This window comes from Benincasa hispida, chromosome 10 (genome assembly GCF_009727055.1).
Source record: "Benincasa hispida cultivar B227 chromosome 10, ASM972705v1, whole genome shotgun sequence".
NCBI classification, from domain to species: Eukaryota; Viridiplantae; Streptophyta; class Magnoliopsida; order Cucurbitales; family Cucurbitaceae; genus Benincasa; species Benincasa hispida.
In genome coordinates, this window is record NC_052358.1 from 10,877,048 (window position 1) to 10,901,713 (window position 24,666).

The 24,666-nt window shown below is 36.2% G+C and overlaps 1 protein-coding gene across 2 annotated transcripts; it reads left to right on the top strand.

Annotated features, from left to right (window-relative positions):
* The first annotated feature begins 213 nt into the window (after nt 1–213).
* On the top strand, nt 214–19,858 carry LOC120088390 (glucosidase 2 subunit beta). 2 transcript variants are annotated; one of them, XM_039045651.1, is made up of 16 exons: nt 214–523; nt 647–763; nt 1,278–1,373; nt 2,178–2,417; nt 6,001–6,263; nt 10,731–10,817; nt 10,955–11,047; nt 17,456–17,756; nt 17,892–17,996; nt 18,096–18,197; nt 18,295–18,352; nt 18,459–18,527; nt 18,816–18,903; nt 19,177–19,238; nt 19,318–19,369; nt 19,463–19,858. In XM_039045651.1, exons 1-16 carry the CDS (start codon nt 391–393, stop codon nt 19,523–19,525), a joined length of 1,929 nt encoding a protein of 642 aa, XP_038901579.1. In that variant the 5' UTR covers nt 214–390; the 3' UTR covers nt 19,526–19,858. The 2 variants fall into 2 exon arrangements, with proteins under 2 accessions (XP_038901579.1, XP_038901581.1); XM_039045653.1 differs by having other exon boundaries at nt 10,734–10,817.
* Nucleotides 19,859–24,666: the final 4,808 nt, after the last annotated feature.

Consider the following 24,666-nt stretch of genomic DNA (forward strand, 5'->3'; position numbering starts at 1 on the left):
TCATAAGTGTTAAAATTGAACTCTTAAACTTATAATAATTGTAGAAATTGGCTCTTAAACTTATACAAAGGTTACAATTTATATGGAAGTTTGAAGATCCAATTTGATCTAATTTAAATATTGATATAATTTTGAGGATTTAATTTTTGGAATTGGAAGTTGTAAAATTACAACAAATCCGAATTTGCCCTTATTACTATTATTATTATTCCTTCTTTCTTCCATCCTTCCATCCTTCCAGTAGAGTTGCAGGCGACCTCACGGGATCTCTCTCCATTTCTCTCTTGTGCGACGCCAGGGGTGCGATATATTGCCATAGACATTTGATAGGGGAAGAACACTTGGAAAAGTAGGCAGTCACTCTCTTTTCTGATTGATAGGTATAAGACGATGAAACGATGGGGAGGCTTAAATTCAGAATCTCTTGCAACCTTATGGGTATTGTGCACAGCTCTAGCTCTAGCTCCAATTGTTGGATCAGTCTCATCTCCAAAGCACCAATTTCGTGGAATTTCTCCCCAAGGTTCTTCGCTTTCCATCTCTTTCCCAATCTACTCAAATCTTCAGTTCCTCATTCCTTTAATTTTGGTTTTCGAAATATTTCTGGACACTGAGAATCAGTACCGAATTCGGTATCTAAATGTAGATGAGATGTACTACAAGTCGTCGGACATGATCAAATGTAGAGACGGTTCCAACAAATTTTCCAAGGCTCAGCTTAACGATAACTACTGCGATTGCCCCGATGGCACTGACGAACCTGGTATCGATCCTCTCTTCCCTCTCACTGGATTTCCTTCTATGTTTTCAATCCCTTAGGCCTTAATTTGCCTCAATCTCATACGTATTTAGTCTTTACTAGCATTTGAGTTTGTTCTTGGGTTGATATAGAGATTGCAGAAACTGCTATTGTTGCTTCCAGGCGTATTACGACTCACTAGTATCGTTAGCGTTTATGGAGGGCAGTTTTTATTGTTCTTGAAAGTATGCATGTGCGCGGGTTTTCATTTCACTCTTCATCTAACCTCCAGTATAACTTTGGGCGAAGAAGCAAAAATATGAAGTGGATTTGCAACGGGGTTTCCTTTTGGTTTCTTAACGAGTTGTCAACAATTTTCTTCCATAGTTTTGTTAAATTGGCTCCGTTTGATGTGGGCTGGTTTTTTCATTGTCAATTGTATATCATTTTCTCTATAAACCTTCAATTTTTCGTAAAAAAAGGTCTGCAATTGTTTCAAACTTTCATGCGCATTGATGACATACTTTCATGACTGAAGGCACATCTGCATGCCCGAATGGGAAGTTCTATTGTCGAAATGCAGGGCATGTTCCACTTTTGTTGTTTTCTTCAAGGGTGAACGACGATATATGTGGTAAGTTACTTCTCGACGACAGCATCTCTCCATTTTGTAATCTTTAATCCATTTAGAATTCTAGTGTCTATTACAGTATTAATCTTGTAAGCGCATGCACCGACACGCCCTTAGAAAAAGCCTAAATGAGTTAGAAGTTCAATAGCAGATTTGCGTATGGATATCCTAGCAGAATGTTTTCTAGGTTCTAATGAAACAGGTGTTCTCAGGTGTGATTTTTCTGGCTTCTTTATCTGCAAATTCCTTTGTAATTATTTATGACACTAAACTTTGCGTAAACTCCCTGGGGTTAACAATTTTAAGATGCTATTATCATTTTATCAATGAAGTTGTTGTTGTTGTTTTCTTTCTTTTCTTTTCTTTTCTTAAAAAAAAAAGTTTTTTTTTTGGTTGTGTTTTAATAATAATAATAATTATTTAAAAATGTAAAGATGCTATTATCCTTTGAGTTCTTTTAATACCATATATTGTAGGGTGAAGCATTGATGCCAATCTTGAACACGGGGATCTTAAAGCTGATTGTAACTTTGTTCATCCTCAGAGCTTGCCCGTTTCGTTTATTTCATTCTTCTAATAAAATTATCTTTTTATACTACCCCCAGACCCACGTAACCACACAGAAATTGTGGACATAGGTCAAGGAATCAGAAGAGGATATTTAATCTATATTTTCTTATAATTTATTTCATATTTTTGTCGGTGAATGATTTTACAAGATATATGAATTTTTTTCCCTCTTTTTGTATTATTATAATTTTATTTGACCCTATTGTGTGTCTGTTTTTATCTGTCAATTACTTGCAGATTGTTGTGATGGAAGTGATGAATATGACAGCAAAGTCAAATGCCCAAATACGTGCTGGGAAGCTGGGAAAGTGGCAAGAGATAAATTGAAAAAAAAGATTTCAACCTTTGAAGAAGGTGTTAAAATTAGAAAACAAGAAGTTGAACATGCAAAAATTGCAATAATCAAGGATGAGGAAGAGCTATTGAAGTTGAAAAATGAGGAAAAAGTGTTAAAAGAATTCGTTGAACAACTTAAAGGTCTAGTCTTGTTTAGTCATCTATACTTTTATGATCTTGTTTTAGCATTATAATTCATTTTCATAATCATGACATGGAAAAATTTTTAATGTTTAAAATTTCATGGCATTGCCTATTAGGAGTTTGGTTTAATTATTGGGGGATAGATATATGTGATATCTGACATATATATATATTTGAAATGAAATGAAACGAAACGAAACGAAATGAAACTTGGATATCTCCACATAGACGAGTGCTGGGAATGCTTCAACTTTCTAGCAATGAAATAGGCATAATACTTAAAAGCTCATTTTAGTATTTTAGAACTCCAACCTATAGAGTCAGTATTTTTTTGAACATGAGATGGAACTTATTTTTTTTGGAGATTAATGCTCATAAAAGCAAACTCCACAAGGGAGTGGAAAAAGGGACATAATGGAACACAAAAAGAACCACTATAGAGCAACATACAGAGAAGAAACTTCCACAACGAAGAAACATTGAGTGAAGAAAACAAAGAGCCATAGAGTTGTTATTTTTAATTTTACATTTAAGAAATATTCATCAGTAGCCTAGTCTTGTTCTATTTTGTTCATGTTTTTCTTAAAACATAAGGACGATATCTTGAAATCAGGGATTTGTCCTCTCATTCTATATTTGTCATGGAGCCTTATAGCCATTGCATTGGCAAAATCTAATTCTGTATCTAGTTCAAACAAGAGCAATTTTATGTTGAAGACTTGGACTTTAGATTAGTTACTGCATTCCCTTTCTCACTTTTTGCATCATTCACAATCACGGAGGATTAAGATTCCTAAGAAAGTGGGGTTCTTTTGTTGGCAAGTTTTGTTTGAGTGTGTGAACACGACAAATAGGCTTTTGAGAAAGATGCTTTCGTTAATGGTTTTTTTTTTTGGGGTGTTGCATCCTTTTTTGGAAGGCGGAGGAAAACCTGGATCATTTTCTTTGGGATTGTTAGTATGCAAGATTTGTGCAGAATGACTTCTTTTAGGGGTTTGATTTTACGCTTGCTCGTTGGAGGTATATTCATTCGATGATCGGGGAGTTCCTCCTCCAACCACTTTTCAAAAGAGAGGCCATTTTCTTTGATTTGTTGGGGTGTGCGCTTTATTGTGGGATCTTTGGGGAGAGGAACAACATAGTGTTTCATGGTGTAAAGAGAGACCCTAGTGAGGCTCATATATCTCTTTGGGTTTGGTTTCAAAGCCTTTTTGTAATGATTTCCTAGGCAATATTTTACTCAGTTGGAAATCCTTTCTTTAAGGGGTTTCTTGTGACTTGGTTTTTTTGTATGCCCTTGTATTCTTACATTTTTTCTCAATGAACGCAGTTGTTTTGATATGAAAAAAGATTTTTGGGATTTCATTTTCGGCATAAGAGCTTGATTTACCTTCAAGTTGCTCGATTTTTACAAATTTACCGCTTTAAGTGTAATGCCCCAGGTCCAGGATTCGGAAACCGGATTCGGGCTCGACATTCCCTTGCGACCTGGCTACATCATCCTCACTTGCCTTGAATGCTTCTAGAAGTGAAAGCTGTCCCCACAAACCAACAGGGGTCCTTTTAGCATGCTTTGTCCTCACTCACATGCATCCTAGGAAATATCCCTGGAGTTCACCCAACATAGGATTGCTCCAAGCTAAGCATGCTTCACTTTGGAGTTCTTATGATTGAGCCACCGAAAAGGAAGGTGCACCTTGTTGGTATAGGTAGTAACTTTCAATTCTTTTAAGCCTTTCTTAACTATACTTTCATGTCCTTAGGATTCCTCTCATTCGGATGTGATATTGGTTCATTCATGTACCCCTCTCGAACTCGGGTCATTACATTAAGCACATTAGGCGTCGAAACTAGCTTGACTTGGGCCGAGAATGATAACACTTTTATTGTGCTAACAAAATGCAAGGTTGAGCCTTTTCCTTTCATTTATCTTGGTCTTTCTCTTGGAGGGTATCTAAAGAAGTTGTCTTTTGGTAGCCAGTGATTGACAAATTCAAAAAAGATTGATAGATGGAAGAAATTCAAGCTTTCAAGAGGAGGCCGAATGACTGTGTAATACCTTTATATTATATGTCTTTGTTTCTTTTGCTATCCATGGTTAGTTTGGAGTTGGAATGCCTATTGAGGACTTTTTTCTGGGAAGGACATGAAGCCAACACAATTAATCATTTAGTTAGGTGTAATTTGGTATCTCAAGCTCAGATTGAAGGGGGACTTGGACTTGGTCCTTTGAAATATAGGAATTTAGCACTCACTTCTAAATGGTGATGGAGGTTTATTTCGTAACCGAACTCTTTTTGGAGACACGTTATTGTGAGTATCCATGGTTCTTAAGATTTTAATAGGCACACACTTGGATGAAATGATACGAGTCTTAGAAGTCGATGGGTGAGTATTTCAAATACATGGAGGAAAGTAGAGGCCTTGGCAGCTTTTACTTTGGGGAATGGTCAAAGAATTCATTACTAGTATGACCTTTGGATCAATAATTCTCCCCTTAAGGTATGCTTTCCTTGTTTATTTGATCTCTCGTTAAATCAACTGGGATCAGTTTCTTCATAATGGGATTCTTCTACATCATGGAGCTTTTCATTTTGTCGTTCGTTAAAGGATGCAGAGATTGTGGATTCTCGTAAATGATCCTTTGAACCTTTAGGTTTGTTTCAGTGAAGCCTGTGACTGGTTTGCTGGAGCTCCGTCTCAAATGGATAAATCCTTGTTCACAGCATTGGGGAAATCTTTAAAAGAAAAAAAAGTGCATTGTGGAAATCTAAGTTTCCCATTCATATCATCAATGAAATTGTTTCTTTTCCTAAAAAGAAATCTAAGTGTCCCAAGATGAATTATGTTACCGGTAATCCAAATTCATCATAAATTTACAGCAAAAGTCTCCTAATCGTGCCTTCTTCCCTGAATTTTATTCTTATGTTATATGGCGGAGAAACTCCTATTTTTGTGTGTGTTCTTACTTGTTCGTGTTTGTACAAGTTTCTCAGTCTTTTCAACCTCCTGTCCGTCTTCTCCAATAATTTGAAGGAAAATGTCTTTCAAGTTCTAATAGGTGAACAATTGGCTCCAATGGCGAATTTCCATTGGATTGATGTTGTTTTTTACGAAAAAGAAATGAAGCTTTGGAATAATGTTGTTAAAGCTATTCTATCAGGATTATGGTTGGAATGAAATCAACAAAAAATCTTCAGAATTCTTATTTTTCTAAGTAGGATCAATTTGATTAAGCTCGTCTTAAAGCTAATGTTTGGTGTTTCTTCCGATCAAAATATTTCTTGAAGTTGGGAAACTTTCATTTTCCCTTTTCGATATCTTGTTACCAATGTTTTCATTTGATTCTTCTTGCTTTATATTTTATATTTGTACTAAGACATCTTGTTTTATTTTGTTTGTTACTTTCATTGTATTTTGAGCATTGGTCTCTTTTCATTCCCAAATGAAAAGTTTGTACTTCTTTAAAAAAGGTATTCTAAGTATACTTTTTAGGTGATTATTTCTGTTTCTTAACTGGTCCTTTGTTCTTTTTATATCTTATGGTAATTTAATTTAACCCACATTGTGTTGTATGCAGAGCGCAAAGAACAAATAGAGAAGGTAGAAGAGGAGGAGCGATTACGGAAAGAAAAAGAAGAAAAGGAACATTTAGAGAGAGAAAAAGATGAGACTAAAAAAACTGAGTCGACAGAAACAGCTAATGTTGGGGAAAGCAAAACTCATGAGGAAGACAATTGGAAAAAAAATGAAGCTATAGAAAATTATGACAAGGAATATAAACAAGGAGAAGGCAACAATGATGATAAAATCGGGAACTGGGAGGACTCTGCAACAGATCAGGTTAGACACGTTTGTTTATTTTGAAGCTTCAACATCAGCAACCTTCAACATTACTGTTTTGGCATATGAATATGATGCTGAACTCCTACTATTTAGTCACTTGTTCTGCACATTTTGTTAATTATTGGAGCTCATTTCTTTTCTGAACGGTAGTCCTCAATGGCCACAACCTTTATGTTTTCTTATTCTTTCTTTACACTAAGATATTGTTTGGTTCTGAATTCATGTGCTCAGTATTGTCTAGGTCTATAGTTATTTTATTATTGTCTTTTTTTAATAAAAATAACTTTTATTGAGAAAAAAAATGAAAGAATACGAGGGCAAACAAAAACAGCCCGCCCACAAAAGCAACCCTTTACATGAAAGGAATTCAACTATGCAAAATGACACCTATAGGGTAATTACAAAAGGTCTTCGAAACCGAAACTCGCAAAGAAACTTGAAAGCGAACCATCGACCAAACGTCACTAGGGTCTTTATCCACATCCCTAACAGTCCTACTATTTCACTCCGCCCACAAAACCCAGACTATAGTGCACACCCCACAAGCCACAAAAAGCGACTCTTCTCCCCCTAGGCGAATTGAGGAGGATCTCCTCGATCTTAGCACTTCTTTTGGGAGGGACATAAAGGAGTAGGACAAACCATTTGGCCAAATGGAATTTAGTCACTCCCTCTCTCCATGATGGGGGCCTCGGTTTAGGAAATTGTAAGGACACTAGCCCCCCCTTGTGATATTAAACGTACTTAACTAAAAAGATACACACCAACCGGCTGAATTCGAGAGCCGGACCTATCTTAAGTCACGGTTCAATATTAGGGACATACAATAGCAAAACATACATCCAAGGGCACAACACCACAAAATATATATAAAGACCCAACTAATCTAACAAATACAAAACAGACAAGCCCAAAGCATCAATTAAACACAAACGACCCAATTAGTTGCTAGGACCACTGTCATCAAACTGCTTGTTTCATTTAACGTACGTATTCACGATTAGGGGCCTAACAATACCCCCTCCTTTTGAAGCCACCTTGTCCTCAAGGTGAAATTTTGGAAACTGGCGCTGCATATAGGGAATAGATTCCTAGGTGGCTTCACAATCCAACTGCCTTGCCTTGAAATTAGACCCTCCCATTCATATTCGACTTCATTCCAACCAATTGCTAACACTTCTGCTGGCTGAACCATCCATTCGAAATCATTAGAAACTCGGGGTGGAATATGTTGGACAAGCACGTAGCTAGGAGACATGGAAAATGGGATGAATGGCCGCGTTAGCCGGTAAGTCCAAGCGTAAGCAACGACCCCAATACGTTGCAAAATCTTATAAGGACCAAAGAACTTGGGGCCAATTTCTCACAACGTTTCTGCGCTAAAGACAACTGGGCGCAACTTGAGGAAAACATAATCGCCCCCGTCAAACTCAAGCTCCCCGCGATTCAAGTCTGCAAACTTTTTCACTCGTTCTTGTGCAAGCGACAATTGAGCTTTAAGGCCGTTAGCACCCGATCTCTCTCCATGAGCTGTTGTTCCAACGTCCCATTGAGCATATCATACTTTCCAAAACCCAACATAGGTGGGGGCTCCTGGCCTAACACAATTATAAACGGGGTTGTCTAAATGGAAACATGAAAATTAGTGTCCTACCACAATTTAGCCTAGGGAAGGAGCTCCAACCAAGTCTTGGATTTCTCCCCACTGAAACAACGTAAGTAGGTTTCTAGGCACTTATTCACGATTTCCGTCTGTCCATCCGTTTGGGGATGGTAAGTGGTGCTCTGCTTGAGTTGAGTACCCTGCCGTCGAAACAATTCTGTATAGAAATGGCTAATAAAAATTTTATCCCGACCAGACACGATAGATTTGGGAAACCCATGATGACGAACCACTTCCTTTATAAACATAGAAGCAATAATTTTTGCCAAAAAAAATGGGAGACTGCAATGAAATGTGCTACTTAAGCGATCCACAACTACTAGAATGGCGTCAAACCCCCGGATTTCGGTAATCCTTCCACAAAATCCATCGAAATATCTTCCTGAACACGCTTGGGAATAGGTGACGGTTGCAGGAGACTCGTTGGAGATAAAGCATGAGTTTTATTGCATTGACAGATGGCGCATTCTGCCGCATATTTTTGGATATCCGATTTCATACCTTCCCAAAGCAGTTCCTTGGTCGCCCGCTTATACGTGCAGAAAAGTTCGACACATATTTTTGGTTTCGTCGCTCTTTGCCCTTTAGCAAACCGATGGATGTGGCCTCGCCTTTGTCCTTGTTTAAGGTGGTTGTTTTTAGACCGGGGAGAGGATTTTTTATATGGAGTCTTAATCCTTCAAGGGGTTCTTGTGCAATTCCTTTTTTGGTAGGCTTATTGGTTCTTCTCCATTAAGCCCATTGGTTTTTTCTACTCTTTAGAGGATTAAGATCTATAGGTAAGTTATGTTAGTTGATGTAGTTGAAAATGGGTTGAGTTAATTCTATATAAGGTTTGGGTTTGGTTGATTTGTATTTTGGCATGGTTTGATTAAGAAAAAGAAAATGAAGAGAGCTAAAGCTTGGTTAGGTTGTGCGGATCATGTCCCCTTCAATTTGGCTTGCTTGAATTTCACCCGTGAGCTTCAACAATGACTTATTGGATTTTTCTTGTGCAAATTCAAGGCTTTAAGTGATTTCCAACATTTTTTGAATTTTTCCCTAAGAGAGACCAAATTTCATCCATTCCCTTCCGAAATTCCTGATTCATGCCCTGATCCGAATAATTTCATGTTTTGGAAAATGTTTCAACTCCTTATTGGTGTAGGGATGATTCATGGGTGTTCTTTTGCTGTTGGTTATAATAATTTCTTTCACACTCGAAACCATTTCTAAGTCATCTGAATCCCAATTCTTACGTCAATTTCTTGAAAAATGGGTCTTGTCAGATCTTCTTGCTTTTTATTATTGATAATGTTAATTTATTTTTTTATTTTTCGGATTATATTCAAATCTTCATCTACATTGCTTGAATCACTAGAATCAAAATTCCAATATGGATCTTGATAGGTTGCTTAATAAAATCGAGCATGAGCGACGTGACATAGAAATTTCTCTTCTGAATCACATGGATTAGAAATCCAACTCTGTTTTTGGGAGTAAATTTCCTTGATCGATCTTCGATAATAGTCCATTCTTGCAAAATCTTTAAAAAATCAATGGTTTTTTCTTTCTTTTCTAGAATTTAAAGGGTTCTCTCTAATTAAATGTGCGCTGTTTAACAACGAGCACAACTTACAAAGCTCCCTCTTGCTATGTGTGTCGTCAAGAGTTTTATGGTTTTCCACCGGTGGGAGTTAACGTCGAACCAAAGTGGCTCCTCTTATTCCAAATTGTTGTAACCTAAGAGATAAAAGGAGAACTCTCTCCAACAATTAAATCAAAGTCTTTAATATCAATTAAAAGTTATCAATACAAGAAGACAATTTCTCTATTTATAGAGAATTGGAAAACAAGCTAATCCTAATCCTAATTAATCAAAGAAACTAATCTTAATAAACCACGGAAACGAAATTTAATTCTAATCAATCAAGAATTTGACCAAGAGAGCCCAGTTTATTCTAATCCTTACTACATCAGTTATCCACCAGGCAAGTTAAACATGGAAGAGTTAACACTATGGATTGCCTTGTGAGGAAGATGCCCTCGTTAGTTGGTCTCTTTTGTTGTATTCTCTATTAGAAGGCGGAGGAAGACCTGAATCATATTCTTTGGAGATGTGAGTTTGTGAGAGCCATGTGCAGTGACTTCTCTCTGATCTTTGGTTTCTCTCTAGCGTGACATAGAGAGATTTGTAATATGATTAGAGAGTTCTTCCTCTATTCGCCTTTTTGTGAGAATGGTTTGTATTTTTTTATTTTTTTTAATGGTTTTTCTAGGGTGTGTGCTATTATGTGGGATCGTTGGGTGAGCGGAAGAATCATGTGTTTAGAGGGTTGGAAAGAGATCGTAGTGATGTTTGGTTTCTTGTTTAGCTTTCCTCTATGCTTCGATTTCAAAAACCTTTTGTAATTATTCTATAGGTTTTATTTTGTATAGTTGGAGTCCCTTCGACTCTTCCTTTTCTGTGGACTGGTCTTTCTTTATGTCTACGGATTCTTTCATTTTTTTTTTCCGATGAAAGGTGTTGCTATAAATAAAAAAAAGGAAAGAATCAATTGATTAGAGAGGGGAAGGTATGACCTTGTTAGATAGTAGAAGGTTCTTTCATTTTTTTTTCCATTGATAGGTGTTGCTATATATATAAAAAAAAAAGAAATAATCAATTGATTAGAGAGGGGAAGATAGGACCTTGTTAGATAGTAGAAGGTTCTGTATCTGAAATATAACTCGCGTCTCGGCATATTTATACAGATGGATTTTGGAATATTTAGGTAAAATGTCCATTTCCTCCTAGTTCTCATATTGACACCTTTTTTTAGCAGGCTTCGAGGGAAGAAGAAGTTGATTCAGAACTTGAAGCTCAACTTTCTAATAAGCCTGAAACAGAAGCATCATTGCTTATAGAGGTATAAGGGGTGAAATCGTGATGTTTTGAATGTTTAATCTCTTGTGCTTATGTCCATCGGTTATTGACTGTGCCCTATACTTAATCATAGAATTTTTTATATATTTTTTTCTCTTTTAAATATGTTTTGATTTGTAGGATACAGCAGTAGAGAACGACAAACCCCCGGCTAAATCTGAAACTGGAGAAAGTGCTGGCTCTAAAGAATCATCTGAAGAAGTCCTGAGAAAGGTATTTATTTTCATATAAAAATATCCCCTTTCAGGAAACTTGATTGAAGTTTGATATCATTTGATAAAATGTGGCTTGCTGTGCTGCTTTACTAAATCTATTTGATGATATTACTATGAAAATTTTGGCCGATTTGTTGGTCCTGCCATAGAATCATCTGAAGAAGTCTCGAGAAAGATATTTATTTTCTTAACAATATTTTCTCTCAGGAAACTTGATTGAAGTTTGATATGATTTGATAAAATGTGGCTTTCTGTGCTGCTTTTCTAAATCTATTTTATGACATTACTATGAAAATTTTGGCCAATATGTTGGTCCTGTCATAGAATACTCTACGCCTTTTCTTTTAATAGTTATTAATGAGTATTAATGACAAAATATTTCGACATAAAATATATAATAAAAAAATGTTCAATCAATACTGGGAGGTTGTTTTGTTTAATGAATGCTTCGTACGAGAGATATAGGAAACCTTTGATGCAAGTGCGAGTCTAGAAAATGGAGGATGCAATACAAGGGGAAATGACATGGAAAACTGGAGTACTTGATGAGTCCAAATCTGGGTTTTAGTGCCAGATAAAGCAAGAACTAACCCAAGAGAAGAAAAAACGTGATATTTTGCTTTGATAGTGGTATACTGTAAGGACTCCTCCATCGAGAGTCACAATATATTAGTAAGATCACAAAATACAAGTTTCACACCTATTCGAGAGAGCGGAGCTCTCCCAGTTGTGGCATATCACCAGCAATTAGAAAATAACACATAATCCCAAAATACACAGATACAAATGATATATAGCTAATCGTACAACCAACTAATGGGTAAATTTCCCCTTCAACCTCTCCTAGCACACGTATTAATAAGTGGGGGCCTAACAATACCCCCGAGATGTAAGCTTCCTTGTCCCCAAGGGGGAGGTGAAGTGGTCGATACTCTCCTAAGTGGCCTCATGTTCGAGCAGACCCTTTTACTGGACCAACAATTCGCATTTATTTGTTTTTTCATTAAAATGATAAGCAAAAATTTCTTATGGAACCACTTCCCACTAAAAAATTTCACTCTGTATTCCACCTAACTCAATCGTTGTGACCACTGCTTCAGTTTCTTGCTACAGAAATACCGCAAATAAGTCTCCAAACTCTTGTTCACAATTTCTGTTTAGCCGTCAGTTTGGGGGTGAGGCTGTACTACGCTTCATTTGAGTGCCCTGTAAACTAAATAACTCGCCACAGAAATGAATAATAAAAATTTTATCACGATCAAACACGATCAATTTAGGGAACCCATGCAATTTCACAATTACCTTAAAAAATAAATTAGCCACGGACTTGAGAGTATGAGGATGACTTGACAACAATAAATGAACATAGTTACTTAGATGATCCACAATAACAAAAATATCATAGCCTGGCGATCGGGGCAAACCCTCCACGAAATCCAATCCTAGATGTGGTTGGGCACAGAAAGTGGCTGTAACAAATTGGCTAGAGAGAGAACGTTGGACTTATTTTGCCAACAAATTTCACATTCGTCCACATATTATTTCACCATGCCTTTCATGCCGGGCCAATATAATTCACTTGTCAACTGCTTGTACGTGCTGAGAAAACCCGAATGACCCCCGAGGACCTAGTCGTGATATGTATGAAGCACTGTAGGAATAAGGTTGGAATTTGCTGAGCGGGCGAGTTTGCCCTTGTAGAGGAGGTTCCCTTGAATAATGGAGAACTTGGGATGACTTTGCGGGTCTAATTCTAAATTAGCCCAAATCTTACATAGATCCTCATCTTCCTCAATTTCAGACCGCAACACTTCAGCATCAAGGATTGTTGAGGCTGATATACTGGCTAAATGCACCCTTGGGGGCATCTATGAATATGTGATAGAGCGTCTGCAGCCTTATTTTGCAGTCCAGGCTTGTATTGAACTTTGAAGTCATATCCCATCAGCTTCAACACTAGGTTTGATACTCGGATTATATCACCATTTGCTCAACGATGTAATTAAGGGACTGTCGATCATAATAGACAATGAAATGCCTGCCTAGGACGTAAGACCTCCACCTCTGCATAACCATCACAATGGCCATCAACTTTCTTTCATAAGCCGATGTGGCTTGAGCTCAAACGGACAAAATTTAGCTGAAGTACGCGATGGGTCTCTGGTTCTGGGTTAGGACTGCCCCTACCCTTGTTTGAGTCGCATCATACTCTAATAAATGGAATTGAGAAACCCGACAATGCCACCACTGATAGAGTTTTCATTGCTTTCTTTAGTGTTTCGAATGTCAATCAATTCTTCTGTCCATAAGAAGGCATCAGTATTGGTCATCCTATGTAGTGGTTGGGCTATTTGCCCATAGCAAATTATGAATCGGTGATAATAGCTCGTCAAGCCCAAAAAACTTCTCAATTCTTATACATTCTTAGGTCTGAGCCACTCAAGAATCGTGTTGACTTTCTCAAAATCAGCCTTAATTCCGTTCGTGGAAACCTAGTGCCCTAAGTAATTAATTCGATCTTGGGCAAAGTGACTTCTTATAGTTAGCGAACAAACCAAATTTGTTTAACTTTCTTGGGATTGTGTATCCATTTGTTAACTAGCAGGAAAGAAAAAGATTGAATACTTGATTCATGACTCACGAGAGACTGAAATGTGGTAGGTGCTCTCTTTAACCCAAACGGCATGACAACAAACTAATAGCGCTCACCATGGGTATAGAAAGCCTTCTTTGGAATGTCATCATCGTGGACCTGAATGTGATGGTACCCAAATTGAAGATCAAGTTTGAAAACACGTTGGCCCCATGCAGCTCATCCGATAATTCTTCGATCACGGGAATGAGAAATTTGTTGAACACAGTCAACTCATTCAATACCCGGTAGTCTATGCAAAATTTGGAAAGTGAGCACCAAGAAGCTTTAACACAAACAATTTCACAACATGAGACCAAGGTAGGAAATTGTTCTTCAAAAATACGTTGATCCCTTTCAAACCAAACTTTGGATGGGATGACTTTGGAGCACATTGGACTATAAGAATTGAGATTGAGGCTTCAAGAAAGGACCTGCAAGGCCGTTTCCCTTTCAAAAAAAGAAAGGACCCGCAAGGATCCGAATTACATTTTCCTTAAAAACGTCACAGAACACCTATTGAAGCTTGAAGGTTGAAAACAACTTGTGCTAAAATGCCATGGAATAACAACAGACAAAGGAAAGATGTTGAGTATCTTTATTGACCGCCGAACAGGGAGGGCACATTGAAGGGAACAAGCTGTGAGAAGGTAGCTTCTTTTGAAGTACAAAAGAACAATTGAGTGCCCCATGTATCACAATCCATATGATGATATTCACTCTCCTTGGGAAATTGGATTGGATCACACAAAGCTTTATGCAGTAATTTATCCATAGGAGAAGAGGCAGCCAAGTACCTTAAAAAGGAATTTGATGTCGATTTGCACGCAAGTGCACGTGGTCAGGTTATCGTAAAGTAAAACGCTCAAGAGATCGAGTATCGTCCTCAGAGAATCAAGTGGTAGAATTATGCTTAGCTACTCAAGAATTGTGTTGATTTTATCTAAGGATTGGTTACCTGATGATGATTCAAACAAAATAAAGCAAATAAAAATAAAGTCGAAATTTAAGAGACAAAGGTGTTCCAGGGTATTGAATTCCATAATTATTTCATTAAGTCATGCAGAAGGTTCCTATGAATTGTTATGTCAATGATATGCTTAAGTCTAGAAACTATTTTCGAAATCATTACCTTTCAATAACAATCTATTCTCATGCAAACATAGTTGATAACTAATTCCTGGAAATAAAATTAAGAAGCAAGGCATTGATAGTAATCATGATCAAGGGTCTGAGCTGTCTTGAAGGCAAAAAATCAACCCAAAGGGCTGATGCAAGGGTCTAGTCAAAGGTCCAGTCATCGAATTTATCTGGAGGATTTTCAGTAAAGTCCTTATCAAAGCACTTGAACTCATCTTTCCCTTTGGAAAAAGAGCTTTTTAATGCCCTTTAGAAGTCCAAAAGCCCCAGGAAAATCAACATTCTGGTTTGGGTTTTAATTTTTGGATCTCTTAATTGCTCTGAAGTGTTGCAACATAAACTTCAATCTCATTATCTTTCACCCGCCATCTGCCATTTATGCCTAGCAAGTATTGAAGACTTACAACATGTGTTCTTTGATTGCCCTTATTCCAAAAAATGGTGGGAGAATCTCTTTTCTTATTTCAAACTACATTGGGTATTTGGACAGAACATTCGCAGTAATGTTTCCCATATTTTGACTGGACCGATTTTGTCTTCTAAGACACAAATTCTTTGGTCAAATGCGATTAGGGCATTAATTTCAGAATTATGTTTGAACGAAACGAAAGAGAATTCCACAAGGCAACCGAATGGTCTGACAGATTTGGTCCAGCCCGCCTATTAGCTTCCTCTTGTTGCTTTCAGTCCAAGTTTTTTGCTGATTATTCTATCCAGGACATTTGCCTCAATTGGAATGCGTTTATACCTAACTAGTAGTCTCTAATTCTTGTTTGATAGTTTCATCTTGTAAATGGATATGATGAGGATGCTATGGGAGTGTCAACCTAGTTGAAATGTCTTGGTGCACTTACTGATCCATAGAGCTTTGGATTATTATGATTATTATCTTGTATTGTTGTATCTTGAGCTTTGTACATTGAGCAATAATCTCTTTTCATTATATCAATGAAAAGCTTATTTTCGTTTAGAAAAAAAAAAGAGTAATCACGATCAACTTTCGTTAACAATCTAATTATTTGCATGAAAGATTTAACTAACGATTCAATATTATGGATCCAGTAAAACATACATCTATGATCAATCGATATGATAAAGCACAATAATATTGAAAAAACATCCACGGACAAACTTCCATAGAAAATACTATTGCATTAACATAAATCCATAATTAAGTTCGTCAATACACTAAAACTAGAACGTTTAGCGACGCATCATTGCTACAAATGCATTCTCATACATTGCTACAATCACAATCAGTAAAGAAAAATAAAGGGAATGAAGAAAAACCACTTCTGAAGCAATCTCCACCGTTGAAGCCCGTCAATCTCGCCTCGATTTGCACCTCGGGATCTCGAACAACCTCCAAACGACCCTTTAATTTTACTCACTTTTTCTAGACTAAAAACTCTCCCTAAAGCTCTGAATTTTCATGGTGTTGTTGAACGAATTCGGCAGCCAAAACCCTAGGATTATTTAAAGAGAGAATTTTCCAAAAACAAAATATTTTTTCCAAAAAAACGTTGGCACCACGACACTGCCTTCATCTGCCAAGGCGCTTGCTGCACTACCCAATTTTCACTCCTCTCGGGAAAAAGCACCGAGGGTAGCGCCATGGTGCCATGTGTTGCTCTACCATGTTTTCCTATTCTTCATGTTTTCTTCCTCCTTTTCTTCCTTCCTTTCAATGTATGGCTTGGGTTTGACTTCTTTGGACATTTTTAAGCTCTTTTTGGCTCATTTTGACATTGCATCCAAATCTCGACCATAAACCCTGAAAATCACTAGCAAACACATCAAATTTGATCAAAATCTCATTAGAGGCCATTCTAAATCTCAGGCAAATAAATCCACATTTTGAGTGCATTTCAGAATTAACAGAAAACTTCCCTGAACAGTCCAATTGCCCTAGGGCATATTTCCATTCAATAATATCATATCGTTAGGAAGATAACTTACGGATATAGGATGCTTAGCTCTTGAGATGATAGCGGGTTTTCCGCTGATTTTGCGTCTGGCAAGGCAACTCAAAAAGCTTCTTGTCCTTCATCTTTCGCTTGGATCCATAAGAATTATGGCTTTTTTATTATTCTTATTATTCTTTTTTCATAGCAGCTTTCAAATTTCTAAGTTTGGAAGTGACATAACCTCGTGAACCACTAGAATTATCCTGTGAAAGAGCAAATTCATCTATGTTTCCAAAATTGGATAATTTTATTTATCCATTGCAGAAGCGAATTGGAGACATAACCTGGCTAACCACTAGAGTTATCTCTGATGCTTTAGATTTTAATATATTACAGGAAGACGATTGGAAACTCCTTTAGTTCTGATCTTAGATAGGTTTACTTGCTCTCTGTTTCTTTTCTTTTTCCAGTTGTTTGTTTGGTCTGCTAACCATCTTTTTGCACAGCCAGAAATATGACTTTTGCTTCTCATAATGTTGTGTGCGGTATGTCCTGGATCGGATTTCGATTTACTCCTGTATAGTTCATTAAAAGTTTCTTAGTCTAAATATTCGAATGCAAACTCTAAAACTTAAATCTAAAAGGCCATTTGTTCTACCCTTCATTTAAATTCTATGATTTCCTTTCCTGGTTGAATTGTATTCAATTTGGGTGAAATTTGTGGCAGAGTGATGCTAGTTCAGAGTTGTCAAGGGAAGAGATGGGCCGCCTTGTTGCTTCTCGTTGGACAGGAGAAAATACTGAAGAACAGACGGGGAACATGGATAGTACGATTGATAGTGATGGAGAAAGTCATGATATCTCAAAAGACACACATGAAAATGACGGTTATGCTTCAGAGACTGATGATGATAACCAAAGATACGATGATGACCTAGAGGGTGATTTAGAAGATATCAGAGACGAATTTCGTGATGATTCTTCTTCGTCTGAGAGATATTATTCAGATACAGAATTGGACTCACCAGGTTGAAAAATACGTTTCTCTTATCCAACTCACTTTATTTATAATATTGCTTTTACTGCCTTCAGTTGTGAAAGATTTTTAATTTTATTATTAATTTTTGTTATTTATTATTCATTATTTGTAATCACACATCTAGATGTGGATACCCAAAGTAACCCCTCCTGGCTTGAGAAGATTAAAAAAACTGTTCGAAATGTCCTCAAAGCTGTCAATATTTTCCAGTCTCCAGTGAACCAATCAGGTACAGTACAAGCTTACAAGTTCACGGTGTTCAACACTTGAATGCAGGCTTCAGAGTTTAACCACCTGAAAATGGTTATGTTGCGTTTTCATTCATCAGATGCTGCTAACGTACGCAAGGAATATGATGAGTCCAGTGCCAGGTTATCAAAAGTTCAGTCAAGGATCTCAAGTTTATCACAGAAGCTAAAGAATGATTTTGGTTAGTGGGAGATGTACTGTTTCCACGTTTATAACGCAACGCCAACTTATAATATGAAAAATTTAATTCAATATTCTACTGTTCTATCTGATTGCAGGTCCAGAGAAGGAGTTCTATTCGTTCTATGACCAATGTTTTGAAAGCAAGGAGAACAAGTAGCTAATTTTGCCTTTCAGTCTTCTTATTTTTCTAAGATTTTCCAATTCTGATTGAATTTTATGTTAAGTCTGCTTAATTTCAAAGTCTTGGTTCTTTGTCCAGATACGTTTACAAAATCTGTCCTTACAAACAGGCTTCGCAGGTTGAGGGGCACTCGACAACTCGTTTGGGGTAGGTATTTAGTAATTGGTGATCTATATATTTATTGCGTCAAATAATCTTGTGTGTCAATTTGTGTTACTAGTACTGATTGGAGCTCTTGCAAGCTTCAGAGTCTCTTCTCACGCAGATTTTGTCTCTCGAGTATACTAGTAAACGTAGTCTAGACTGTTTGTTTTAGTTTGTTATCTGTTTCCCAGATAAAATCTCAAGTTATTAGCAAACTTAGAGTGACTATTGACTCTACTCTTCTTCTTTTTTTTAATAAATTCTTAACGTGATTTTTTTTTTCCCAACCAGGCGCTGGGATAAATTTGAGGACTCATATAGGGTTATGATCTTTTCAAGTGGGGATAAGTGCTGGAATGGACCTGATAGAAGCTTAAAGGTGTCTTGCGAATAATTTCACTTGTGAAAGTTTAGAACTTACCAGAAGGACAAAATGATTAAAATTTACCTGCATGTATGGCTATTTTCATTGTTGATCTGGACATAATAACTACTTCCTGATATATGTTTGACCGAACTTAGACATAAGATTCGTTCTGGAAAACTATGTTCATCTATGCATTTCCTGTATTTTGAAGGCAAGTTTGTCCATAAGAAAGCAGGAGTGGAGGACCAACTTCCGTCTCTTGACAGTTTCATGTTTATTCTCCAGGTCAAGCTAAGATGTGGGCTTAAAAATGACATAACCGATGTAGATGAACCAAGTCGTTGCGAGTAAGACTCTCTCTCTCTCTCTCTCTCTCTCTCTCTCTCTTTTGTGTGCGTGTGACAACACATTGGGAGCTTGTGACAGGTACGTGGCATTGTTATCAACCCCAGCTGCTTGTGTAGAGGAAAAGCTTCAGGTTTCATTTATTGTTTTTCATGGCTGCAGTTGATTACGATGTTAGATACTATTAGACTTTCCACGCTGACGACACCCACTTAATGATTCATAGGAACTGAAAAACAAGTTGAACATGCTGAGTAAAGAAGAGGCAGAGAAGCATGATGAACTTTGAACTTCACAGATTGAATTTTCTTCAGAATACAACGGGTGGGAAGAGTGCCTGGTTGAGTTAGATCATCGGTTCTACTGGATGAAAAGTTTGAAGTAGTTTTTCTTGTAGCCTAGAGGAAAGTTATCTAAATCAGAGGGTGTAGTTCTGTTATGAGTCGCGGGAATGAACCTCAGCCCCATTTGCGGATGTAGTTTATGCAATTGATCTCGATAACTCTATCAGGCCTTCTTTATAGACTAATTTATACTAGTAGGCGGAATGTCAAAATTATGACGAGCAAAATGGACACTAGTACTAGATGATCTATATATACATTCATTTCAATTTCTTTCATATCTTTACTTCACTTTGTTTTATTTAAGTTTCTTTTTTTTAATAAAATATTACCATTTGAACTTCCTTGGACTGACCTTGTGGTCAAGAGCCATATAAATAATAAATTCCTTGGAGAAAGACGAATTTATGAAAATAAAACATTTTCGCTGAATTTGAGCGACAAGGACTATCTACATAGAATTTAATATTCATCAAATATGGTAAGATTAGACAATTGAGTACACAAGTTATCTTTTATATATAATTGATTTTTTTTTTTTCATTTTTTTAGTTTTGATGATTAGTTGTATTTAGACATCGATGTTTCAAATTGGTCATTTTAATCTGAATTATCAAGAATAGTTTTAAAAGGTCTCTACTAACAAAACTATTAAATTTAAATAGAAAATAGACGACATTGGTTGACATTGTAAGATACCTTAAAAAAAACTATGGAAGTGTTTGAGAAAGAGGAATTGAGTTGATATGAGTTGAGATGAGTTATGATATTAGTGTTTGGAAGACTAGCTTTGTATGTAACTGATATGTATCCATGCCTATCAACTTGGTAATAGTGTACTTAACCTCTATCACCATTGATGCCTCCATTATCATTCCAACTACCACCTCTGATGGCTAACTTCGACTACCACCTCCGATGACTTTTGATGGCGACCATCTTTATCGAATTTTGGCGATCGCCAACCTTGGCAACCAACTTCATGCGACTTCGGTGACGACCACCTCCGTTCGGTGACGACCACCTTTGTCGAATTCCAACGACCGCCAACTCTGCCCACATTCAACCACTATTGTTGGTAACCAACTTTGAGGACCACCTCACTAACTTTGACGACCATTATTTTAAATTATTGGTTCATAGTATTTTTAGTTGTCTTTATAATAATTTTACATTAACAAAAACACTTTCATCATGTAACAAAACCAAACAAACTTGTAACTAAAAGCATTTCTGAAAAAGAGTTGTCAAACACATGATTATTTTCATTTAGAACAATTTTTTTTTTTATCAAAATTGTGCAATTGAAAATGACTTTTTGAAAAAAATTCCATGTTAATCCAAATAAAAGCTTGTATCATAACAAAAAAAGAAAAAAAGAAAAAAAAGAAACTAGAGTTTGAGATGTGGAAGTTACCGAACATATCTATCAAATAAAGGGCTTGGATGGATGTTTATGTAATTTTTTTTTGTGTAGGTAGACTTGGCCATTGGTTGGCCCATATCATATATAATTTTGTTTTTATATTATGTCGGAGAATGTGGAAATTTGTTACATATTTTTAGGCCAACCATATAAAATGACCATTAATAAGGTCATTCTAGTACAATTATATTTTGAGATACTCCACTTATAATATAAACCGAAATTTGTTTCTTTCAATGATTTCAATGCAATTTTGTCCAACTTAATTAGGAACGTCACATGCATAGATTTGTAAAATGATTGCTTAAATTAAATTTTTTTAAATTGCATGATCCAAAAGTAGACTCTAAACTTCATTTTCTAAAATTCCCAAACAATACACGTGTACCCCAAAAAAAATTCAATCCATAGTTATTTTAAAAAATGTGTACTATTATTAAAAAATAAAAATTTCAAACGAAAATAATCCTCATAAAATAGATTATTTTATATCAAATAAAATGACATCAGATATCCACGACATATGAACTTTAACTCAGCACCCCAAACACAGACATGTGAACTCCAGACATTATATCTCAACTCAGCGTCCCCAAACAACTCCTATATTTTTTACTAATTCCTCTCCTCTTTTCTCTCCTCAAATATCTTTGAAAACACTTTTGGAGCATGATATTACATCTTGTTCCAAAAGTGAAACATAGATATATAAAAAGGAAATAGACTAGGGAGAAACTATTTTTTGTAGTTTATCAAATTTGACTAATTTTCTTAGAAACTTTCTAAAAATTTAGAAGCAAGAAATAGAAACAGTTATTAAAAAAGTCAGTTTCTTAGAAAGTGAGAAATAAGAACATTATCAAATTGGTCCTGAGGGACCAAATAGACATTAAGTTCAAACTTAAGGGACCAAAAATGGATGTACTCCATCCCAAATATTATTTTGGGAAATTGTTATAAATAGTAAAAAAAAAAAAAATGAACTATTTACCCATATAGGAAAAAAATAAAAAAAAGAATAGAAATAGGAACACGTGAATAATGTTTTACATTTTCTGAAAATTTCCAAACTACCCTTCTTCATTTGAACTTTGATCGACGATTTCTTCTTTTTCATCATCATTCGATCGTTTCTTATCGACATCTTCTTCATCGTCTCTGAGATTTAGTTCATCAACAACGTGATTAGCCCAGTACACCTTCTTCTTCTTCTTCACCGCTTCTTCTTCACAACATCTTTTTCACCGATTCTTCTTTTTCACTACATCTTTTTCTTCTTTTTTCAAGTCCTATATGATAATCCAACGGCTTAAAACTAGATTACTGCATATTCTTCTTCTTCACATAATCTTCGGCCAAAACCACAGATTCATTCTTCTTCTTTTCCTTTTCCTTTTCCTTTTTCTTTTTAACATCTTCTTCAACATTATTCTCCTTGTTCAATCGGTCCGAATTGTACAACTTCTTCTTCTTCTTCTTTGATATTTGATTATAATGTTCACCGAGATCATTTTTCAATTGAATACGCTATTCAAATCATATTGTCTGTGTGTTTGTTATTTCTTTTAACTGTTTCAGCTCAAATTCTATCACTTATAGAAGTGATAGAGTTTTATCATTGTCTAATATTGATGGACTGTGATAGAGTTCTATCACTATCTATCAGCGATAAATTGTGATAGAAGTCTATTTGAAAGACAGTAATAAAAGTTTATCATAGATTGTAATAGGTGCTATGAATTTGTGTTTGAATTCTATTTTTGTTTGTGCTTTTATGTGATAGAACTCTCTCTCTATCAGTGATAAACATAGATAGTGTTGGGATTGGTGTTCTAATTTTCCCGGAGTCTCGTTGTTTGTAATGATACACATTGTTTGATGAATAAAATAATTGTTATTTCATTCTGGCATTTACTCATATCCAATGAACAAAGCTCCTTGGTTATCTTATGTGAATTTAAGCATGTATATGTAATATACAAGTGGATCATGCCTTAAGTGATAACCTAAATAGGTATGTAGTATAAGGATTAAGGTTGGATACCTGATCCTGGTGACACTATGGATACGTCCCGCTTTGTAGAGGTTTGCAAGTGTTGTAAACTACTATAGATGGTAGATCCCGACCATTCATATGGAGACGTGCGAGCGGGGGTGTACTATACAAAGAGTTTGTATAAGACCGGGCCATGAGATGGCTAGACTCCCGTTGATACTAGAGACTTACGTTTCACCTAAATGACTGTAAGTGACACGACCTCAAACACGACCTCAATCCTGAGTGTTTTGGGAACTCCTACCTTTAAAGGTGGTTCTTTGATTAGTATGGTTGAGAGTGGTCAGATTGCCAATTTAACATGCCTACTTTTTTCGGGACTTGTCTGATCTGGGAGTTGGGAACTCAATCCACAAAATAGAATTCAATCCTTTCCTGAAGCAGGGATAAGTATCAAGCCCTGGAATCAGCCCTTAAGGGAGCAATCGTCTAGCAAAAGGTAATTTGATTATATATTTTGCTAGACGATTGCTTAGCTTTTTCTAAACGATTGGACATTGACCTATACGATAGGTTCAACCTTCTCCCACTTGCTCAATTGTTTACACGATTGTTGTATCCTCCATCTTCTACCTCAAACCAAGTCAACACAGAGCCCACCCTCTGGATTCTCACATTGAGAATACCAATGTAGCCTTCTTGGTGGTGTCATACTCAACTCGACACCGTCGAGGTTCTGTGGAGGCCGTTCGTGCTGCTGGGGTGTTTGTGATCGAGGCGATCACTGAGTTCGAGTGCGTGGTGTACGTGCAGTGTAGCGGTCGTATTGGACAAGCGTTCGAGGTTGCTGTGCTCGAGTGTTCGTGATCAAGGAGCGTGGAGAATGAAGTCCTACAAATGTGTGTAGAGTTTCTTCTTGATTATTTGTATTATCATGCTGTATTTTTTGTAACGAATGCATAACCGTATGTTTGTGTTTACGACTGTAATTTGTAAAGTTCATATATGATTGTAATTTGGAATGATCTTTCTGTTGCTCATGGAAATCCTTGTACACGATTTCCTTCAGATAGAATATTATCTCTGTCCATCAATGATAGACAGTGAAAGAAGTTAGTGATTAACATGATATACTAATGTGAACCATGGATCTATTGTGTTTTTTTTTTTTTTTGCTTATATTTTTTTGTATTGTTTTTGTTTGTATTTTTATAATCTTCTTCCTCTTCAATTGATAATTTTGTTTACAATCTTTTTCATGACAACTTTATCTCTGTCCATTAGTGATAGATAGAGATAGAAGTCTATACTATCTATCAGTGATAGACAGAGATAAAATTCTATCTTCGTTTATCACTAATAGATAGTGGTAAAATTCTACATCTATCTATATGTAATAGATATATGAAAATGAGATTGATAGATAGTGATCGAACTCTATAACCGTCCATCACGGATAGATGTTTGTGTGTTTTCTTCTTCCAGTTTGATTGTGATTTGAGGACTCAAGTGTGTGTATGTTCGTTTTTGGTTTGTTGTGTATTTGAGGACTCAAGATGCATATATAAATTGATGGTGATAGCCATTGATAGAAAGTGATAGAAGTATATTGATAACTTATAGAAATACAAGTTATTTTACCTCTTTTATTTGAAACAATTAGG